At 38.5% G+C, this 24,068-nt stretch overlaps 1 protein-coding gene across 1 annotated transcript in view; it reads right to left on the reverse strand.

The window, feature by feature from the left end:
* Window positions 1–24,068, reverse strand: part of TPPP (tubulin polymerization promoting protein) — a gene marked incomplete at both ends in the record, with an annotated part of 38,434 nt that overhangs the window by 8,638 nt on the left and 5,728 nt on the right. The window contains 2 exons of the mRNA XM_079533118.1: window positions 3,015–3,168; window positions 22,752–23,066. Coding sequence (XP_079389244.1) covers window positions 3,015–3,168; window positions 22,752–23,066 — 469 coding nt within the window. The remainder of the gene's footprint in view (window positions 1–3,014; window positions 3,169–22,751; window positions 23,067–24,068) is intronic.

The raw sequence follows: 24,068 nt of genomic DNA on the forward strand, positions 1-24,068 counted from the left end.
TTCCCACCTAAGACATTCTATAATTCTGTGTTATTAACTAATTCTTCTTTCTGGTTGTGCACTGCATATTCAACTGAGCATCTCCACAAATGGTTGATCACTGTCTCAATTCTTTTTTTTTTTTTTTTTTTTTTTTTTTTTTTTTTTTTTTTTTTCCATTTTAGAATAAGTCTTTTAGAGTGCCTACTCCCAGATATTTTGGCATGGCTGATAACGACTTTGAATGCCAAGGCATAGGCTTGTGAGGTTTTCTGCAGCTGCCTAAAGAAGGCTTTGTCTTTCTCCTCTGCTTGATCAGTAGGTCTGTAGTTCACACTACAACATCACCTGTGTTGGTCTGTTCTCTTCACACACAAGCACTCTACTCTTTTGTCATCTGACCTAAGCCAGATCCCCATGCAGTCAGGCTACGGCTTCATATTGAGCACAAGTCTTCTTCCCCTTTTTCCCAACCATCTTTTCTGAAGATCCTCCATTCATCCTTCATAACACTCTAGTCAGAAGAGCTTCCACTATGCTTCCAGAACTCCAATGACATCATAGTTCTGCAACTGTGGAAACTTATAATTTGTCCTGCTTGCTCTCCATGCTAGGTGCTTTCCTACACAGGTATCTGAGACATATCACAAGTTCTGCTTCATTTACAGAACAGTGAGACCATCCTCTGTCAAGTTTATTACTCAGGCACACCTGTTCTGACTCTTACAGCTTTGCTTCTTCAGGTTATGGTAACTCTACAGTTTATCACTCTCCTAAGTAGATGCATCTCCGCTGCCTGCAAGTAGCTATTAGTCTTTTCACCTTTTTGCAAGCACTAAATTCAGGATCAGCTGACACTGACAGGTATTGTTCACCCTCACCACTGTTCAGGGCATCATAACTACTCCGAAACTGGAAATCTGGAGGTGCAACAAATCCACAAGATTCTAAGAAGTCACAAGCCTTTGCCATCTTTACAGTCTCTCTCCATTTGCCTCAGTTTCCAAATGGAGACCAGAGGTGAGCAGTGTTCTTCAGGGATTAGTGCTGGGACCAGTGCTATTTAATATCTTTATGGGCAACATGGGCATAGGGATCATGTACACCCTCAGCAAGTTTGCTGAGCACATCAAGCTGAGTGGTGCGGTTGACTCCTTAGAGGGAAGGGATGCCATCCAGAAGAACCTGAACAGACTGGAGAGGTGTGACCATGCCAACCTCATGAAGTTCAACAAGAACGAGTGCAAGGTCTTGCACCTGAGTTAGAGCAATCCCAACCACAAATATGCACTGGGTGGAGAATGACTTGAGAGCAGCTCTGAGGAGAAAGATTTGGGGGTGTTAGTTGATGAAAGATTCTACATTAGCCAGCAACGTGCATATGCAGCCCAGAAGGCTAACTGTATCCTCGGTTGCACCAAAAGAAGTGTAACCAACAGGTTAAGGGAGGTGATTCTGCCCCTCTACTCTCCTCTCTGGAGTAGTGTCCAGTTCTGAGGTCCACAAGACATCAGGCTGTTGTAGTGAGTCTAGAGGAGGGCTACAAATATGATCAGAGGGCTGGAGCTGCTCCCCTACAGGGACAGGGTGAGAGAATTGGTGGTCTTAAGCCTGGACAAAAGAAGGCTCCAGGGGGATCTTACTAACAACCTTTTAGTACCTGAAGGGGGCTACAGGAAAGCCAGGGAGAAACCTTCTATAAGGGCACGTTGCAACAGGACAAGGAGAAATGGCTTTAAACTGGATGAGGGTATATATAGACTAGATATTAAGAAGAAGCTCTTTACTGTGAGTGGTGAGACACTGGGACAGGTTGCCCAGAGATCCTGTGGATGGCCCCTTCCTGAAGGTGTTCAAGGTTGTCCTGGGTGGAGCTTTGAGCAATCCAGTCTTGTGGGAGACGTCCCTGCCTGTAGCAGGGGAGGTTGGAAATAGATGATCTTAAAGGTCTCTTCCAGCCTAAACCATTCTATGACTTCAGTACCCAAGTGCTGAAATGCAGAAAACAAAGGAGTCAGAAGTGCATATTCATTTAGGCCTCACCATTCAGAGGAAATAAATATGCACAATTCAGAGGAGAACCCCTTGAAAGAAAAACAAGTTATTCTGATGAATTAAAACGACGCAAGGAGAAAAAGAAGGTCCATCATTAAGTATCAAAACTACCCCTTATTTCAAATGGAGCACAAGAGCAATAGGATGAAGTCCTGTAGAAACCTAACAAACTATACAACTCAAAAGGGATTTCTCCACTTGACATTTTCACTGCTCATTTGTGCAAAACCAGTTTCAGGAAAGATTATTTGCTGACTAAACTCAGGGAGACAACTAACTTTGAGCAGCTGAACTAGACTGAAAGGACTATTCAAGACCATAGTGAACAATCCAATATCTACTGAATCAAGTACAAAGTAAAAGCTTGTCCAACCTGAACATTTAGAAGGATAACCAAACCTATATACATCCGGTTTAAAACTTATTTTATTAATGTTAGTAGACTTATCAAAGTTTACATGCCAAAAAGAGAAAGACAACAAAACAAACAGAGAGCAAAGAAACCAAAGACTAGACCAAATGATAATTATTTCTGGATTTCTGGTTTTCTGGGATTAACGTGGTTGACTTTAAGTAAAAACAAAACAAAACAAAAATGACCTTAATTTTTCTTGGTATTTCATCATCAACTACCATCAACGTAGAACTGTTTAACGAGGTTCTGAATTTACTTTTTTATTTGGATACAGCACTCTTCATAAACATTTGTGTTTCAACCAGAGTAGAGCTCTCCTTGATTTTTTCTGATCACCACGTGGTACTACAACTCCCAGCAGAAGCAATGACAGTGCCATACACACCACAGCGCAATAATCACGCACTGCATAACCTTTGTTTTCACTCTGCTCAGTACAGCTGTTGCCCCCAGGCTCAGAGACACATTGACTTGGATTTGGACTGCAGAGGGAAGCAGGTGAGTATAAAGCTAGGAGAGAACAAAAGACAGCTAAAATAATCCATCCATTAGAACAGTAACATACCGTTACTCCAGATATAATTGGTGCTTTTCCTTCAATTAGTTTATATATTTCTTGAATTGCTTCCTCATCACTTTTTTCTTTAAATCGCTTCTTGGAGAGTTCCTGAAGAGCTTCTTTAAATTGTTCAAAACTAATAGTTCTAGAAGACTTTCCCCTGCCAAAACATACAGAAATTTAAAGAAATTATAAGAGAACACAACGAACACCCCAAGAATAGCAGAATATTCTTAGTTTACCACAGGGAATGAGAGAAAACCTAGCAGAAAAGAAAGAGCCATTTGCACCATTTCTCAGCTCACTAAAACATCACTTTCTTTTTTATAAACATCAGTAGGATAACACTGAAATAATCCCACAGGTGTCGGTTCAGAAATAAAGAGGAACTAGAGGAAAGACTAGCAAGCTATCAGAACATTTGTAGCTTAAAGCAAGACACTGATTGTCTGTAGATCTGTATCCATTCCATATCCATATCCAAATCCAAAAAAAGAACAGAAGCATCTTTGGTGAGTTTTGTTTTTGTTTTTTTAATTCCTTAGCTGTTAAGAGGATGGGACCAGCTCTTTTCAGTGGTGCCCAGCAACAGGACAAGGGGCAATGGGCACAAACTAGAACATATGATGCTCCATCTGAACACAAGGTATTAATATAATACCTTTAATTATATAAACTTCTTTACATCGAGGGTGATAAACCACTGGAACAAACTCCCCAGACAGGTTGTGAAGCTTCCCTTGGAGAGGCTCAGAACTTGCCTGGATGCTTTCCTATGCAGCCTACTGTAGGGAATCTGCTTTAGCAGGGAGGTTGGACTAGATGATCTCCAGAGGACCCTTCTAACCCCTATGATTCTGTGATTCTTTGAATAACAGTTCATGTCACTTTATTCACAGGTTCAACGTGTTCACAATTAAATTTGAAATAGCAATTGGTGTTACCCATGCTAGTGTACCATTAGAAAGCTTAAAAATCCTCTTATATCAGAGACAAATTGTGTAGTGATTAATTTACATACAGTCCTTGTTTGCCTTCTTACCATCACCTTCGTAAAACATTCACATTCATGGAAAAAAATACAACAGTCTTACAAAGCCCCCAGAAATTCAGAGCTGAAGATTTCCTGTTGTATTCACCAATGGGAAGCCCATATTCCCACACTAGTAAGTATTTGCTTAGGTTTTGTTCCAAAGGAAAGGATTTTGCTAAAACAACTTCTCCTATTTAGTAAATTACAGACTCCCTGATCTTCAAATGAATTTACACATTAAAATTTATGCATTACTTATAAGCTAAAATTCAGCAGGTCAAATAGAAAAATTTCCAAAAAGATGTTTTGACTGACACTAAAAATGGTACTAATTAAGGCTACAGCAGAGTAATAGATGATTTTTTGATTGCTTATGAAATAAGGAAACCCTTGAAGTCAAATCCATGTTGCTGGGAAGCATGCTACTACATCAGATTTGTTTGCAGCCTAAGCATTTATTTTATGTCAATTTGGACAGCATCTCTACCAAAAAAGCAAAAAAATAAAAAACCCCAGACAATCCTTTTAGCAGTGACAGCTGTTTATCAAGAAGTAAACGATGGATGCAAGCATAGAGAAAGCATGCACTGGCAACAGAAAAATCAAGCTTGAAAAACTACAAATTTAATTTAAATTCAACTGTCACAAAAAGTCACAGCCCAGAGAGAGTCAGATGTTTTTTCTTTCTTTTCTAATTTCATTTCAGACATACTCAGGGGTCAAATCACATTCAAACATGATATTGACTCCACTAACAAAAGGGAAAAGGAAGATTTCACAGTTTAAGATGCCAACAGTTCGGAAATAAATCCTATGTCAATTAACACAAAGTGAAGCCTCATCTTTTTCTTTTTTTTTAATAAAAAAGAAAAAATATTTATTTACAACAAAATGCCAGCCTTCGCACAACCCTTTATATAACAGTTCACTGCTGGTGGAGCTGTGTTGGAGATGAAAGACACATGTAGCAAACCCCTACTATCAGTACTACCAATTCTAGGCAAAAATAAACTGTATATTTTGATCAAATTCTGCTTTCTGCAAGCACTTGCCTGTTTCAAGTGAAGTCCGTTCTGGATTATCTCATGGAATTAGCTAGTAAAAGAACACAGTGACAGTGGAAACAAAGAATACAATCCAACGTTTCATTAATCAGAAAAAACACACTGCACACAGTGCAATTAACTGCTTGGAATTCATCCAGAACTCTCATTAATAGGATTAACATCCTTCTGATGATGATACATGTTCAAGAACTTCTAACTAGCTCAAGAGGTCAAGACTTTGTATTTGTGTACCTCTTATTTAGAAAAAGACTACATTGGCAATCACCACAAAGCTTCAGCACAAGGCCACATTAAGGCCCTTGTTCAGTAAAGATTCAAAGCCAAATCCACCACAAAGACCTTTCACGTGTAACTTTCTGTATCACAGATGTTACCTGGAAGTCAACGATCAGCACTGCTACAGCTTAACCTGGATCATCAATCAGGAACACCTTAGGAAACTCCCAGAAGTTAATTTTTATGCTCACAACGATTCCTTCCTAAAGGCACTCTATTCAGGTGTACTATTTTTGTTACCTTTTTGTTGCTTGTTTTGTTGCCTGCTCCCTCCCTACCTTCCTTTATAATCCCATTCACAGTTCTGGGGTTTGCACTTCAAAGGCAGAAGTTTTTGAAATGTAAAGGGCAGGGGAAGATAAAGCTCCGAAAGGAATGGAAAACATTAACAATAGAGGGCATGTGGAAAAAGAAAGCTTTCATGAAAACACAAGCATCATAAAAGTGGTCTCTGCAATGAAAAGTGAAAAATATGTACAAAAGGGAGACTAATAACATAATTTTTTTAAGCCTTGTGCTTAACTATGAGACAAAGACACCTTTAGGTATAGGAAGGATAAGCCACGGCATTCTATTCTAAGCTACACTTCCTATAACAAACAGAATTCTCCAAATGCATCACCCTTCACTGGAGGAAAGCATATCCATGGTACACATTAAATTTCTTTCTAACTGCCCCTACATTTGGGAACAGACCAATGGTATTAAGAAAAATGTCTGGAAGGTGCCCGTCATTCTCCCTTTCTTGATGGATCTCTCCACATGTGACACTAGATTCTGAAATAAAGTTTTAATTCCTCAGTTTGTTTTTGAGGTCCAGGTTCATATACCACGGAATCACAGAATGGCCTGGGTTGCAAAGGAGCACAATGCTCACCCAGTTCCAACCCCCTGCTGTGTGCAGGTCACCAACCAGCAGACCAGGCTGCCCAGAGCCACATCCAGCCTGGCCTTGAATGCCTGCAGGGATGGGGCATCCACAGCCTCCTTGGGCAACCTGTGCCAGTGCCTCACCACCCTCTGGGGGAAAAACTTCCTCCTCATATCCAACCTAAACCTCCCCTGTCTCAGTTTAAAACCATTCCCCTTGTCCTATCACTGTCCACCCTCACAAACAGCCGCTCCCTCTCCTGTCCGTTCAAGCACTGGAAGGCCACCATGAGGTCTTCAATAGGTTTTCATGGGCCCACTTCTCCAGCCTGTCAGGTCTCTCTGGATGGCTTCCCTTCCCTCCAGTGCATCGACTGTACCGCTCAGCTTGGTGTCTTATGTAAAACAATTATCAGTTCCAAGCCTGGACATCAATGTAACAAACATAAAATACAAAAGATCAAGCACCGGCCCAAAGCAAGTTGTAATAGCAAATGACACAATATTTATTTGGAAATGTTATTACTAACATTGTCACCGGATAACAAGATTAGTCCAGAGTAATGTGAGAATTTACTGCTGCAAATTAATACTTCTATACTATTCTACGTTATTTGGACCTGTATACTGTTTGAACTAACAAGTGACTACTAGATAATTACACTCCGTATAACCCACACACAAAATTCTCAACCAGTATCAGAAATCTATCTGCAGTAACACTATTTCAGTTAGCTGTTACTACAGCAGTCTCCAATTTAACAGTTTTCTGTCTAAATCTCTAATCTACAAAGTCATCCCATACCACTTGCTAATCATGTTTCATTTGTCTTAGATTCAAAAGGGGAAAGGATGGTGTAGAAACAGTGAAAGAAGCTTCTATTCTTGCTATCATGCCAGAAAGGACTACAGCAGTATAAACTAATTGGCACTGTTTAGTGTTGGCAGTTGTCACCTGACTAGAAAGTTTGGGTCTGTGGAATATGGAAAGTCTGACACAGGTCTGGAGGCAGCATAATTACAGATGGAAGTACAACAAATGTTTCTGAATAAACTCTTATTCAATGAATTTTGTTCCTAAGGTTTACTTACTCCAAATTCACCGACTTGCACGTGTCAGCCAATTCAGATGTCACTAAAAATGTGACCACATTCTCTCCTGTAAATCTGAGTACCTTCAATTTTGAATACTCCCCATACTTATGCCCTTCCCAAAGAAGATAAAAATGAAGGATTGCTCTGGTAACAGAATGCCCAAATGGCTTATCTGTCACAGTTTCTGACTTACTGGCATGGTAAGTTTAATTGGACAAGTTCTAATGTGCCACTCCTGCTCTCACATTCTTGTAAGTCATTCCTCCATTAAGAATTAATATCTAAATAATCCAAATTAATCATGTAATGGTATCGCATTCAATAGCAAGCTTTACAACTCCAGCCAAAAATCTTCATCAATAAACATCTACCAGAATTATTCCCTAAATCCTAACAAAACCAAATGTGTTGATAACATTCACAGCAGACTACAAGACATGCCTTTTCCTCAAATCTCTAGTGAATGTGAAAAATATAGTGAAATGATATGTATATGTGTGTATTCACATGATATGTGAAATGATATGAAAAATGATAGTGAAATTTCTAAGAAAACTCAGATTTCAAACTTGGGCTGAATCTGCTCTATCCTTAAATAGAAAAACAAATCTGAACTTAGAAACATGAGAAATGTGGCTGCTTAACAAACAACACTGTAATGAGAGAGATAAAGAAAAAGAAACATGCTTCTTGTTTATTTCTCTTGTATTAAATTAGAAAAAACAGATGGATCTTGTTCAATTTGTCAGCAGAAGTCTGCTAAAGTAAAACTCACTACAGCTGGAAACTCACTGATTTTCACGTGCCAACAGAATTTTCTATTTGCAAATACAACTACAGAGAGAGGGCAGAAGACACTGCCGTACAACTCCAGCAGGTTTTACGTACTGTAGTATTGAACAGCTTTAAAGAAAGGCAGCAGTAAAAGAACCAAGAGAAAATAAAACTTGAAGCATCACCCTGTATCAGGGACTCCCTCTGAATTAATGGGTAGAACCGGGATACTGAAATTGAACATCTGGATGATGACAGAAGCAGGATTCAACTGGCAAATTCTTAGGAAAGAAGATATCCTCCCAAAACATATCCTTGACAAAATGATCCTAGGAAGAATCTACAACAGAGATCTTCACCTAAGGTGGTGGGAATATTTGGAGTGGGGACATCTTTGAGCATACGGCTATTTAACAGAAATGAGTTCCCTTCAGAGAAAGATTAGAACCAAACAAACAAGATGTCAAGACAACTTTTACAATTTTTCTACAGATATAACCTGCTTGGTTCTAGCAACCTGGCCCAATCAGAAGTAAGGACCTAAAGTAAGGACCTAAACTGAACAGGTTCACTTATCCCACAGTCATAGGGCAATGCCATTATCATTTTATTATCAAGGACAGCAAAACAAGCATGGCACAGAAAAAATGCAGTGAGATGGATTCTTTGCAACACAGTGATAGCGACATACAACTGATAGAAATCTCTCTGAAATCAAGGGGAGGGCAACAAGGACAGAAGAATACATATTATTCATCCAGGAAGTGAACACGGTAGTACCAATTCACCTCCAGGTAATAGTTGTCTCACTAGAGAATGAGACAAGTATAATACATCTAGATCCTTCTAAATACATGAAGATGTGACAAAATGTGAAGTGCTTTAAAAATCTGAAGCAAGAGGGCTTCAGTAGTTCACTGCAGCACTAGTAGGTATCTTTGTCATCACTGGAAACACAATAGAACTTGTGGATTTAGATAAAAGCTATTTACTAAGACAGAAGGGGAAAGAAGGAAACATATGCAATGATAACTCTCTCTCTATATATATATATGCAATGCAATTTTTCACCACCCAATGACTGATGCCCAGCTAACAGTACAACTGCCTGCTGACCAACATCCCACCAGCACTGCAAGTCTTCACCAGCCACCAGCCACAATGCCCAGCAGCCCCAAGCATCAGCTGCCCCACAGATGTACAGCCTCCAGCGCAATTTCACATGGTATGGACTAATTCCTTTCCCAATTCAGGCCACCTGCTCTGGCTCTACCCCACAACCTGCTGTCACACCACATTAAAAGGCAGTGGCTCTTCCCTGCTGTGTGGCAGAGCCTGGCCCCAGGGGCATTCTCATCAGCAACAAACAAAACATCAGTGCACAATTAACAGTTCTGGCTGAAACCAGGACAATATTCACCTTTTATTCCATACCATTTACACCCAACATTTTATCGCACACCCTGATTAATTACACAGGTGTCACTGCTATAGTCTGTGGGCCACTCCTCTAAATTCTCCACAGAGTTCATTTTGTCCATGACCAGGGTTGCATCTGCTGTAACAGTCCAGAGCAGGAGAGATGATGTATGGTGCTGGTCTGACGCAAGTTCAAGTCAATTCTAGTTTGGAAAAAAAGGTAGGAATTCATTCTAGTTTAACCGAGGAGATTTTTGCTGTAACAATGTTGGTTATTGCCTCTTCTCAGTCAATATCAATACTTCTTGAGGTAAACACTGGACTTCCCCAACTTTATGCATAGTGATGAAGTGAAACCAGGACAAATGGGAATGAAGAGGGAGAGAGGAAAAAGAAAATTACTTGGCAAAAACATGCAGTAGGTAAAAGCTTCAAAAGGAAAACACTCTAAAACAAGTAAAAGAGATGAATAGAGATTAATGAATTCAAGGAGGACGAAATGAAGAAAAAAATGAAACAGAAAGTACATCTAATTGTAAAGATAGGGATTGGAAGAACAGACAAAATTAGCTAAAGAGAGTAATGGGTTGGGTTTTGGTTGGTTTTTTTTTTTTTTCAGTTTAAGAGAATAAAGATAGTGCTGCATCTGTCTATTTAAGGATACACATCTATGTAGATCTATGCAACAGCTAGCTACTAATAAAAAAATCTAAGCAAGTATTATACAAAGAAAAGAGATTTTCTGATTGTGAATCCTTGAACTCTACTCAAGGAATGCAGAAACTTTACCCACACAAAACAGACAAGTCTAAAACATACAAACTTCATCACAAACATACTATTATCCTTGACATGCTGTCTACTTCTAGGCAAGAATCTAATAAAAGATATAAAACCAACAGAGTTATTCAGGAACGTAAAAACCTATTATTTGCATACATGAAGGACAGGCACAGTTTGTCAGCGTGACTCAGGGGAAAGTTAACTGCCAAGGGACACAGACCAAGTGGTAGCAGAAGCAGCTTATCAAAGTACAGAATGATTCAGGATACAGCCTTAAAATAACAACAAACAAACCAAAAAGAAAAAAAGAGACACCCTAGAAACAGGTCTTGATCCCATATACTAGAAAACAAACTAGTGCTGAAGCAGGAAGACAGGGCCTAAGAATCGCCCTGCAGATATTCCAGTTTCTTATTCAGAGAGCTGAGTTTATTCAAAGCTCTCTTTCATTCTTGCCATCTTATGGATATTCACTATACTGAGAACACACCCATGGATCACAGAGGATGAAGGCAGAAACTTCTTAACTGCAACTGCATTGCCCTAGTATTTGAGAGCTGCCAGGGACATCTCTGGTCACATCTGAAATACGAAGATCCATGATGATGGTGTCACAGAGCTCATTAAGTCTGCCTCATAAAAGTAAAAGAAAGCAGTTCGAGACAGATGAATATTTAATTACAGTTATCAGTATCTAATGATTTCAGTCAACAATCTTCCCCAGACTACGACAAGCTTACACAACCTAGTGATAAGAAGCTCTTTCCTATTACAGCACATTCTCTTTTAAAGAGCAAAAGATTACATAGCCACTATAGCTTCAAAAGTTTCTTGCTATTAAGATTACATAGCCACTATAGCTTCAAAAGTTTCTTGCTATTGAAGTGTAGAGGCTTATGACAAAAGAATTACAGCTGACATAGCAAAGAATCAACATTATCTGTACTTCCTTTTAGAGTTGAGCAATGCACACATACTCATTGCCTGATGACTAAGGAAAAGTAGGAAACTGTACAAACCATCAGTCTCAAGCTCACCAACCATCCCATGTGAATGGACACACTCCTGTCACAGGAAAATAACAGCAGATAGGTTTACTTTGATTCAGACTCTGCTGTATTAAAATGTTTGATTAAAAGGGAGAGCAGTCTACATTCAGTGAAAATACGTTCCATAGAAGCACCTAGCCTAGCGTCAAGCAAGGGCACCAATCCACAGGCAAATATCCACTAAGTAACAGAGAATGCATTTGACTCCAAGCAAATAATCCAAATGAGTTAAACAAAACTAAGCATTGAATATAAAAGTAATATATACAAAAATAATGTAGTATTATTGAATACAAGAAGGATCACAAAGATTTCACATTAATAACAATTTTATGGAACTTCTGTCATATTATTTATTAACCTGAATTTAAGTACATGAAAATCAGAGATAAAAGATACCAAGGATGATGAACTGCATTGTTAGCACCAGCATCTTCTGGATTCTGGCTGACAGTAACCTTCTTTACTGCTGTCTCTTCATACGTAATGTTTATGTTTTGACTGCGCTGACATTCAAGTAAGATAAGTTACCTTTGACGAGAGCAGTCAACCAATTCCAAGAACACTGTGTGGCACTTCAAAGAGGAGAGGAAAAAAAACAAGACTCCAAAGCAGAAATCACATATTTAAAAGAAACAGTGCTATTGTTATTAATGAAACTCAACAGAGGAAGAAGTTTCTCACTAAGGACTAGATGGTGCATGATTATGTGATACCACATCTTATTTCATTGAGAAATAAATAAGAAATAGTCAAACAATTACACGAACTCAAAGCAAAATGGTATTATTAAATGACTTAACATTATAAGCTCGTAATTCATTAAGTCTCAAGACACGAGAGCTTAAATTAAGGTTTCATTAAGACCTTCAAAGTAAACCATCACGCAGGTAAAGAGAATAAGAACCCAATCTAACTCATTCTTGTGCAACAACAGTGAATATCCAAGATTCTTTCCTAGCAACATATCCAAATGCCTGTCTTCTCTCAATTTTTCCTTAAAATTTAATTAAAAGAAACTTTATTGTGCTACCAATTTTCCTGGAATATTTTCTTGTTTTCCTCAAGTTTTTGTGCTTTTTCAAGCAAAAAGCCTAGCTCCATCTTTTTACAAGGTCTAGCCTTACGAGAGGTTTTTAAAATTACCAGTAGGATCTTTATTTCTATAAAAACAGTATTTTTCAAGTGTTTGGCCAATTCACATGATGGCAAGGTGATGGGTGGGTGGGTGTTAGAGATGTGTTTTTAAATCACCACAAAATTCAAGTAAAATTACAATTGCAATTTGAACATTTTATTGTTCTTACTGTATTCCAGACATTCTTCCCTGTTTGCAAAGATGTCTTTGACAAAATTCCCACTCTAGTTCAGAAAATATTGCTCAGATTAAGCAAAAAAAAAAAAAACCTCACCAAATGAAGAAAATGAAAATAAAGGGAAAAGAACACAAAAAGCATGCTTTAATTCACATTCACCTGTTCATTCAGGCACTGCAGCTATTTTTTAAGTGATCATACCACCAAGATAAAATAAGTTTACTCACATTTCATGGTCAAGTAATTTGACAGACTTTGTTTTGTGCTTTTTTTTGTTTTTTTTTTTTTTGTTTTTGTTGTTGTTTGCTTTACACAGAAAAAGATATAGTTAATACTATACATTAAAGTTCTTCTTTTTAAAACATAATTGAAACATTAAACAACACAGGAAAATGATGCTATGGAAGCCAGAGCATCAGTCTCATCTAACCTGAGGTAGGCTTTGCCTTTAGAGCTTAATGACACAGGGTTTAAAAACCAACAGATTTTTATAAGCTTGTGCAAATTAGAAAATATCATTACCAGATAGCTATAAAACAGCAACACTCCAATTTTTAAAAGGATTTCATCATGTTAAATCTTATATAAGCATAAGAGCAATTTCTGATTCCAATGAAAGCACAAAACCAGTGAAATCTACTGAAGAGTAAGATATGCTCATGTAAGTAAGAGTGCATGGATGTTGGGTTGTTTTAACAAATCAGAAGACAGAAGCAGAAAACCTAGATATATATTTATTTGTAGATACATTTTTTGCTGGACATATGAGAGAATGGTAATACTGAAAATAAACAACTGGCTTTAACTGAAAGCATAAGCTCAGGCTTTGGGAATCATTGGCCATGGATAGAAAAAGAGAGGTGTGAAATCAAGAACAATACATCAGGTGGGGGGAAGAAAAACTAAATACAATGGCAGTCCATTTGCAGACGTCTTATGCAGAAAAACCCACGATGAACCTATCAGACATAATCAACTGCCCAGAGCTAACCCATATGCTTCAAGAAAGGAGGCTTCAGAGAGAAGGTATATACACAGTAGAAATACCCCAATTTCTCTCTCCAACAAAACAAGATAAATAACCTAAAATAAGGAAGGTCACATGAAAGCTCTGGGGAGAAGAACAAACCTGCCAACCTTCCCCACCATAGGAGTAATCCATTTAGATTTGAATTTCCATACATCTCCAATGTTCACAAACCTTCCCCACTCCCCAGTTCCCTCTTGTCTTCATGTGTTTTAAAACAGCAGTAAGTGACTTAAATTTACTAATGCAATTTTTCTGCATTGCCAGCAGCCATTCCCATTTTACAGAACAGAAATCAACGGAACAGGCAGACTGAGGCCAAAGAAGTCTCTCCAATTGTTTACAATTAAAGTAGAAGAATATTTTAACAGATATCCAACAGAAAATCATCTGAAAACAACTGCATTGTTTGAAAACAGGAAACCTACAAACATCTACATGTGCAAATATTGCTTTGGCCACAATAGATTTTTCTTTTTTATTAAGCATACATTTGAAATCTAGATCATGGGTGTTTCAATACGTTATCCAAAGCAAGAACATTTCTTAAAGCATTGTTCAATTAGCTACGAGCTGGCAGAATCATCAAGTTACTCCAAGCAGGAACAAGCCTGGTTTGCTTACTCCAAGCAAATGCACCAAAAAAAAATAATAATAATAAAATGAAATTAAAAAATTGTGCCTATCATTCAGAAAAAAAAGACAGAATGAGAAAAACAGGAAATGAGAAACAAAATAGGAAATCTATGAGTCCAACCTAATTCTTACAGATACAAGAAAATAGGAAATAAACTAAAGAGGTGGTTTAAGACTTATTTTCAAAGTCATCAAGAATGCCTTTACTCAAACATTTGTTCAGTCCTCTTCATATGACAAAATAAAAATCAAAGATAATCCATAACTGAATTCAAACTTTCTCAAGTAGTCTTCAAATTCTCTATTGTGATTATTTGGCAGACAGTTTCTAGTTCAGATTATATAGCAGTCATCTAGAATGTATGCAAGCATAGGTTTAAAAATGTTTTAGTTGATGAACACAAAATTTTTTGAAGACCATTCATTGTATAATTGCAAGCAGGTAAATGCTGAAACTTGATTCTCTAAGGTTTGTTGTTTGAAGAAATGTCAGAAGACAAATTCTGTGTTGAGGGCACAGTTTTGCTCAGTTCACTTTTCTTAATAGCTTCAGTGTGACCTTATCTCAGAAAAAGAATGGGGAAAACACAAACACATTGAGATATTTTTAATGGAACAAGTTAACCTGAAACTGAAGCACAATGAAAAAACAGCTCAATACAAATAGACTAACACTCTACATTTTTCAGAAAGCAGATGCTGCACTGTGGTGACAATAAATTAAAAGAAAAAAAAAAAAAAAAACAGCCTAGCACACTAAATCCATACATATTCGTATAACGTTACTGCTTTCACCCAGATCAGTGAATAAACATACGACCAATTCCATTCTCTAGGTTGAATAGTCCTAGGTCCCTTGGCTTTTTCTTGCAGGAGAAATGCTCTAGTCCCTTCATCCTCACTGTGGCATTTCAGTGTGTCCATGTCACTCCTGTACTGCAGAGCCCAGAACTGGACATAGTACTGCCACTGTGGCCTCACCAGGGCCAGAGGGAAGACTTCTCAACTTGTTGCTAACACTACACCTAATGCAGCCCAGGATACGCTTGCAGCCTTCTTTTCAGCACAGGCAAACTAGTTGGCCCATACTCAACTTGGTGTCCACCAGAACAACTGAGCACCAGGGCCTTTAATGCAGATCTGCTTTCCAGTTCATTGGTCCATGGCATATATTAGTGGGTTGCTACTTCTCAAATGCAGGATTTTGAACTTTTGCTTACTCAGCTGCTTGAGACTTCCGTAAGCACATTTCTCCACTCTGTCAAGGTCCTTCTAGATGGTAGCATGACCCTCCAGAGTATTAGCCACTCTTTCCAGTTTTGTGCCACCTGCAGACTTTCTCAGGGTACACTCCTCCCCATCATCCATATCATTAATAAATATGTGGAACAGGACTGGATCCTGTATTCATCCTGCATTCATCCATCAGCTCAACTGATGATCACCCTCTGGGCCCAGATTTTCAGCCAGTTTTTGATCCTCCTCAGTGCACACATTCAGCTCCTACATTAACAGCTTGTTTACAAGGACCATACAGGAGACAGTGTTTCAAAGGCCTTATAGAGACAGACAATGTCCAATGCTCTGTCCTTAACTACCAGGCTAGACATTTCACTGTAGGAGTCTTTCAAGTTGGTCGAGCTGACTTCTCCTAATAATATTCCTGTTGTTTGCATGCTTGGAAATGGCTTCCAGGATCAGCTGCTTGATTACCTTCCCCAGGAAGGAGGTGAAGCTAGTTACATATCCCTTTTTGAAGTCAGGAGTAACATTTGTTGTATTCTAATCCTCATGCACTTCTCACCAAACTGCCACAGTCAAAGACTGAGAACAGCTTAGCCAATTGCGTCTGCCTGTTCTCTCCGAACTCCTGAGTTCATCCCATTACAGCACACAGAATGAAGCGTATCCAGTTTCCTCAAGTATTCCCAGACTTTATTCTCTTTTACCGACAGTATATCTTCATTGCTCCAGTTTATCTCTCTGGCCTCCCCTTCCAGTCCAGCTATTATTGTTTCCTTAACTTTCATACTTATCTATCAACTCACTGTTGAGGTCTAACCCAGCAGATAGCTCAGCATCACAAGCCTTTCACTCACTCCCCTTGCCCCCATTGAGATGGGGAGATAAAAAAGAAAAAAAAAAAAAAAAAAAAAAAAAGTAGTGAAACTACTAAGAAGACTATTTACTAAGACAGAAAAGGAAGAGAGAAATAATGATAATGATAAGAACATACATATTTGCAGAGCAAGCGATGTGCAAGCAACTGTTTACCACCCGCAGACCGATGCTCAGACAATCCACAAGCAGCAGCAACCCCTCCAGCAAACTGTTCATGGTTTATAGTTTTTCCCATGATGTGATATTGTATGGAATATCCCTTTGGCCAGTTTAGGTCAGCTATCATGGCTCTATCCCCTCCCAGCTTCTTGTGCTCCTCTCAAGCCCCCATGCTGGCAAAATACTATGAGAAGCCTTGGCTCTGCACAGCATTGCTCAGCAACAAACACTGGAGTGCTACTGTAAACTGACAAGCAAAAGGGTTAACGTTCCAAATACTTGCTAGAAAAATAAAGGACAACCATCACACTAACACAAGAGTGGTTGGAGTAGAGGACCTTGCAAAGGCAAGACAGCACTTTTCCAGGCTGATGTCCTTATCTTCTGAGACTATGCAGATCTGTTAAGCAGTAACAGACAGAGGGTGATGGAGAGATGCAGCAAATTCTACCTGGGCACTAAGGTCAACTAGTGGTTACTTCAGCAGGGGGTGAATGAGGCCCCCTGCAGCTCTTCCAACCCAATGAACCAATTCCAAATATACAGTAGACTGAGCATAATGAGAATCAAAATAGGTTTAATTAACTTCTCCTAGTACTACAAATTATCCTGGGGAAAATGATTGGATAAGACAGTCAGCAGTGTAGTCACCACTCCATCTGTCTCACAGCACAGACCCTCACTGCTGCAGACCTGAACATACTTTTTTTGTTAAACACAGATTGTACCAGGTAACGAGTCCAAGCTGCCATCTCCTCTACAGATCTTCACTTCAGAGGCTTCTCATATCAATCCCACGTTGCTCTGGGTCTTGCAAATCAAGTAACATCTCAGTTCTCAGTGTTGTCAGTTCCCTTCAAAAGCTCAACAAACAACACTCCACACTGAGTGACAAACACCTCAAATATAAGGAAACATACAAATCCAGTGTTAACTGGTATACTGTAATGAGTATACCTGGATCCTGTATAATGAACTCCAATCAGTAAACAGAGATCTTGTTTTCTTACACTGATTTCTCAGTTGTGGTGAATGAACTGCTACCATGTCACTTTACGTCTGTCGCTGGCTGATAGAAAAACAAAACATCCTTGTTATGAAATAAAAACTATCAGTCCTATCTTTTGCACAGAATAAATTATACAGCCACTATCAGCACAATTGCTTCAGTCATTAGTTTACTATCTTTTTTTAAACAGCGTTTTCAGCTGAAAGGCACAGAATAAAGATTCAAGACATCTGGGCCATGAAGCTAGTGCTGTCATGTGTCATGGGAGTCACAGCCTGGTGCCAAATATCACCATTGCTCTGCAGCTGCTGGTGCTCATGATCACAAATGGCACTAAGTGGTACAATGCTCTGCTGTGTCAGCAGAGATGAAGAGTCAAAGGAATTAATTCTTCTCATTAGATTATAGTGGCTTATTCCTCTTCTAGAGACTTGTACTTTAATGCCTGTTAAGAAATAGTCCAGAATACCTCAGGACGTACACACACCCACAGATAATAACAGAAAAGACTCACCTAATTTCTTGAGAATACGTGATTTTTCTGGGCTTATGGTCCAAACCTTCTCCTAAAAGGAGATCCAATTAGAAAGCCTTACTCACAATCCCCAGAAGACCTGCATTTCCCTGGAAGAGCAATAGCCCTCAGACCAAACACAGAAAATTTTAAACCCTCACAAGCTTAACAAAAGTACAAGATCTCTAACTTTTTTCTTATGTCAGCTCTACTAACCCCAGCAAATTTTGGTTCATCTGTTATCATGAGATTGAAAGGCAAAGACCAGTTTATAGAGCAATGAGAACTGCAAAGAGCTAAACATTCCATTCACAATTTTGATCTAAAGCAACAAACACACTTACTGAGTCTGAATCACTGAGGCAAAAGGAAATGACAGTTAAAAAGGCAACAAAGGTGCACACACAAAAAGAACACCATAATACAGCAGAATAATACAATTTGCAGGAGAAAAATGCATCTGCTGAAAGTTATGTTGCTGCATAGGCTTGGCCTGTTTGCAGCAGGATAGAGTTGATACAGATAAGTGATCACAAATTTTCTGGATTCAACAGGACCTCTATCTCAATTTTGCCATCAAAGGTTTAGAAGAATCCCTAGAAGCTTGAGCCACAATCACAAAGGACTAACATTGTAAAACTGAAGTATTCACCATGATACTTAAGACTTAAACAGTTTGGTTGGTGTTCAGGGATAGGAAAGGGGTGATCCTTCTGGATTTCCAGAAAGCCAGAAAAACCATCAACTCTGATTGATGCACTGCAACGCTGGCTAAGCTGCAGGCTTGAACTTCCAGAGTCAGTCCAAAGGGTGAGAAAGAGGTTGCCTTCCAACACAGTAATGCTGGACCCCCATACCAGTTTGAAAACTGTAAAGCACATTGCCTATCTTGGCTGGACTGTCCTACCACACTCACCATACCATCTGGATCTTCCAACTGTGTGCGTCAATGAAGAATGGATTGCAGGGGCAACATTTTCCCAGCAATGATGTCAACATAGCAGCTGTGAAAGCACAGGTCGTCTCTGCTGGTGCAGACTTGCACAAGCACAGCACACACACTCTTGTTCTTTACTGGGAAAAATGCATAGCTAATAGTGGTGACTATGTTGAAAGATAGTGTTTTGTAGCTGACAATTTGCTCTATCAAATAGTGTCATGGCACTCCTTGTATTTGTTGTAGTGTCTATGGAAATAAGTAGGAGGCACTACTTTTGGAGTATTGACAAATAAAGAAAATAGGCACACAATCTTGCCAGCTTCTTAGTGAAAACATCAAATTTAAGTCTTTCACAGTCTCATAGCAATGGTTAACTGCTGCTGAACTAAGTCCAGGCTGATCTCAGGTGGAAGCACTCCTGTAGAGACTTGACAGATCCAGAGTGTGGGAACTAGGCTAAACAGCTGACTCTGCAAGATGCACTAAATATAGAGTATGAGTGGAACTGTTCAGGGCACATGAAAATTGTTGTGAAGATTCTCCATGGGAACAAAAACTTCCTTTCTCGAAAAGATGGAGGAGTGTTTTCTGGCCTTCAGAATACATGGCTTCCTCAGCAACAAGAAAACATGTCAAAGCAACATAAGAAACTATTAATGGAATCTCAGAGGACAATTATGCTTTCATTTGATCTTTCACCAAAAATATTTTTAAAGGGTGGAGAGTATGGTATATTTGTAAAGCTTCTGTAGATTAAACAGCTTTCAATAACAATCCTGTATAGAACTGCAAAAATTTGTTTAAGATTTAACACATGGTAACATCAAAACAAACAAATGTTACCATGGAGACAACTACCTAAATAAATGCTCATAATGGATCCAAGCCCTGATGTCACCCAGGCCTGCCTGCAACCATAGCAACATGTCAGTATAAACAGAAATATTTTGATTTTTCTGTCTAATAATATCATAGAATTAACAGTTTTATGGCAGTGCTTAAAGCATTCTCTTGTAGTACTGAGTGATAACACTTCTAAAATAACAGCAGAGGCATTTATGTCGTGGCTATTACCATATTAACTACATACAACAAATGAAGTATGTGTATGGCATAGCTAACATACCACATTCCTGAGTGCAGTTGTTGACCTCAACAAAGAAATTTAAGTTCCTAGAACAACATGCCAGACTGCCGGTCAGAGATCAGTAACACCTATTATTAGATATTCTGCTTTCCTTAATACAAAAAACCCTCAAGTTCTTAGTTGTGTTGTGCCTCTCAGTCTTGCAGGATTAACAAGAATGCAGACGCATTTTTCATACTAAATGCAGAACATTTATGCGCCCTTTTCCTGTGCCACCAATGAGATTGCTTTCTCTAAGGCAGTAAGATTCACTCAACCCATCTTGCAAGCACACTAAAAGAAGCATGACCAATAAACTTTTGCAACTCTGGAAGAGTTGCATAAAAGAAACAAGTCAGTTAATATACAAAAATTCCAAGAAAACAGGCAGTTGTTTCAGCTACTAAAAGGATAAACCATGGAATTCCCTCTCCCATGAAAACCATTTATTTCTAAATACTACTGCATATCCACAAGTTGCATGCCACTAAGCTCAGTATACCCAAAATGCATTACCACTCTTAATATGTCAAATACAAAGGACAGATGTCAATATACAATAATAAGTATTGGAAGTGGAAAAAAATTATTGGAGTAAGCTAAAACTAAGATATCTATATTAATCTCCACACTTTACCAGAAAGCCTGAGCTGAAGTTATAAAAAAGTGAAATAATATTTCTGGTCCTGTCATTAAAACTTCAAAACCCAGTAATTTGTAAAATGTTTTCTTCTCATAGAATACAATTGCAACTTAACTTGTTTTCAAGTATAACAGTTAAGCTAAAATATTAAAAATAAATAAATAAAGCATCTGTAGCAGAACAATAAATCAATCCTGAGAAAGTTAGCAAGATGGCAAACAGGGACCTCATACACAGAGATAGTACTTACTTTCTAGTATTCTGACAAAGCTTGCCATTGTCATTCACTACAGGCATTGCTGGCTAGAAAACAAACTCTGCTAAATGCACTCATTTCCCAGTCAAAGACCTGACAGAAAATTTGTTTGGCCAGACGCAACTGTAATCTCATGCAACAAAACTTTTCTTCTAGTATATGGACTGTGTTCCCTGGCCAACTTCCAGTAGCCACCAACACCATCCATCTCTATGGATGGCTATCAGAATCACAGGTCAAAGTCTGTCTTTGTGAGATAAGAGCAAAGCTGGTGAACATAAAAGCAGCAGGGTTTAGATACCCAAAAACTTAACTCTTTCATTTGGCATGAGAAAAGTACACTGCAGTTTCTGAGGTGCTGGAAACTCTTTTACAGTGTTTAATGTTTTCCATTCAACAAGGACACTAAAAAAAATAAAACAAAACGTGAATTGTCAAACAAAAACAACATGAAAACCACCCCTGTGCTCTGTTTGGAAATATTTCATTGTAAGATAAGCAAGGAGCTTATATACTGAGTAGGCCTTTCTTGATGCACTCCAAATTTATCGTTAACTTTTAGCTTAGGGTTAAATCTGAAACAAAAGAGAAAGAAAGGAAAAGTAGTTTTAAAATACATGATATATATGCAAATAAGAAAAGAGTAAGTAATAAACAAGGTAACTTGTTTAAGGTAACTGCAACAAATGCAAAAGTATTCCAACTGCTAAATAAAGGAGGGAGAGGGGAAAGATAGCATATCTCTTCTGAAAATGTCCACCCAACAGCAGCCTGAGAAAATGCTGAACAGGCACACTCCACAGAAGCAGACAAGAAACCCTGAGCTAAGCAGAGACTGCTGATCAATAGCAGTGTGATGCACTGACGTCCTTCTTCAGCCCTAAGTCCCTGCCACCTCATAATTGAATCCTGCATAATAGAACTGGATTCATTTTTCCCCTAGCAGGCATCACAACAGATACTTCTTTAAATCAGCTAATTATCACAGAGTCGCCCTATCATTAACTTGCCCAGACACCAATATGAGAAAGTAGCATCAAGATTTTATTATTTCCTGTAATGAAAGAGCATTAAAGTTGAGAAAAGCTAAAGAAATTCTAAAAATAAATGCCAGCATCATACATCATAAAGTCAAGGAAAAAAACAAAAAAAAAAACAAAAAAAAACAGTTTGGTGTGATCAGTACCCTGCACTTTAAATACAAGCAGCTGTCTTGCTGGACATAAAGACTATGCATGGAAAAAGGCCTTAGTATATAACCCACCTCAGCCTCAGTTCTTTGAGGCTGAATTTTGTCAAGATTTAAGACTACATCCTGACTTCATTCAGATATTGTTCAGGAAACATTCACAGCACTTACTGTAGTTTAAAAAAGAAGTTTGTTAGGACATAATCAAGACAGATACAGGTTATTCCATCTTTCTGCACCGCATTACTCTTCAACACCTGCTATGCTGAAGTCAGTTTAACGTAGCAGGCAGAATCTGAATGCAGCAGCTTCACTGAGGAGCATTTAAAGAGACTGTGTCAAAGGCATAGTGACTCACAAAGTCCTTGAGGAATCAAATTTAGATGGTTATCCACAAAACATACTGGAGAGACAAAGAAACAAAAGCAGAAAGGAACTTACTTGATTTTACTGAAGACAATGTCAACATCTGTGATTGTCACATTCTTCCCATCTATCACCTGACAGTCCTTACACAGCTTAGACCAGTTCTTCCCATGCATTTCTTTTCCTGTGGCTCTTGTATCACCATGGATAGCAAATTTTCTAAAGGCCTCTTCCAGAGCACTTATTTCTCCTGCCACAGCTCCTTCATGGGAGCTATTTGAATCACAGGATAATCGTTTTGCAGCTCGGTCCTTAGTTGGATCTGAAGGAGACCTTGGAGGAGTCTTATTTGCAGGTTTGGTCGGCTTTGCTTTATTGTCAGCCATTGTGCTACGAGGAAGAGGAAGATAAACTTCGTTACCTTAATTTGCAATAGAGTTTTACTCTCTGTTAAACTACAGGCTACTGTCTGACGTGTCATAACACAGGAGTAAGCGATCCATGAAGATCCTAAGAACTCAGTGCCCTTCACCGAACAACTGAAGCAGGAAAATGACACTCCAAAACAGAGCACAAACCTAGTTTCACCATCTTTACAGCAGCAGACAACAGGATAACACTTACTCTTTGCTTCTTTTTTTAATGACAAGTTGAATTTTAATGACAACATGAATTCATCACAGTTGTTCTACTGACTTGAGTGTCTTCTACATTATAGGCATTACTATCTTTTTTTTTTTTTTAATAAAAAATAAAAAGTCCTTTATATATTTTATATATAAAAAGTCCTTTATACTCTAGTCTTTGGATTTCTTCCCCCCCCCCCCCTTTTTTTTTAATAATTGAAAAATGCAAAAATATTCATGCTTTAAACAGATAACAACTAAGGAATCCTCAGAAATACTTGGAAAAAACTCTCCGGTTATTTCTCAAGTTCTTGCCCAGAGAATTATAGCCATAAAATTCCTTTAGAATTAACATGTCCAGAATGCAGGAGCACTGAGAAGGGACGTGCCTTCTCTCCATCCACTATTTGCTTGGGAAAAACCCTGAGAAGCCTATGGACAGGGTGCACCCTGTGCCTGTCCCAGTAACTACATCTGCTCACACACAGATCTGTGGTGCTGCTAGAAATTTTAATCCATAAATAAGTGCTTCAAGTATCAGAACTCTGGCAAATACTGGCATAAGAGCTAAAAAGCCTACAATACTTATCCTCTCCATCCTTCTGAAATCACAGCAGTACAAGGTAAAGTGGGTAACATATTCAACGACTGATATGGATTTCTAGTTAACATTTAATTGTTGCATCAGATGGGAAATTTTAGCTTATACACTGTATTTTGATTACAAACTCATCAATAATGGAAACAATTTTAGACTTCTGCCTCT

The sequence above is a fragment of the Tetrao urogallus genome (genome assembly GCF_951394365.1).
Source record: "Tetrao urogallus genome assembly, chromosome: 3".
NCBI lineage: Eukaryota > Metazoa > Chordata > Aves > Galliformes > Phasianidae > Tetrao > Tetrao urogallus.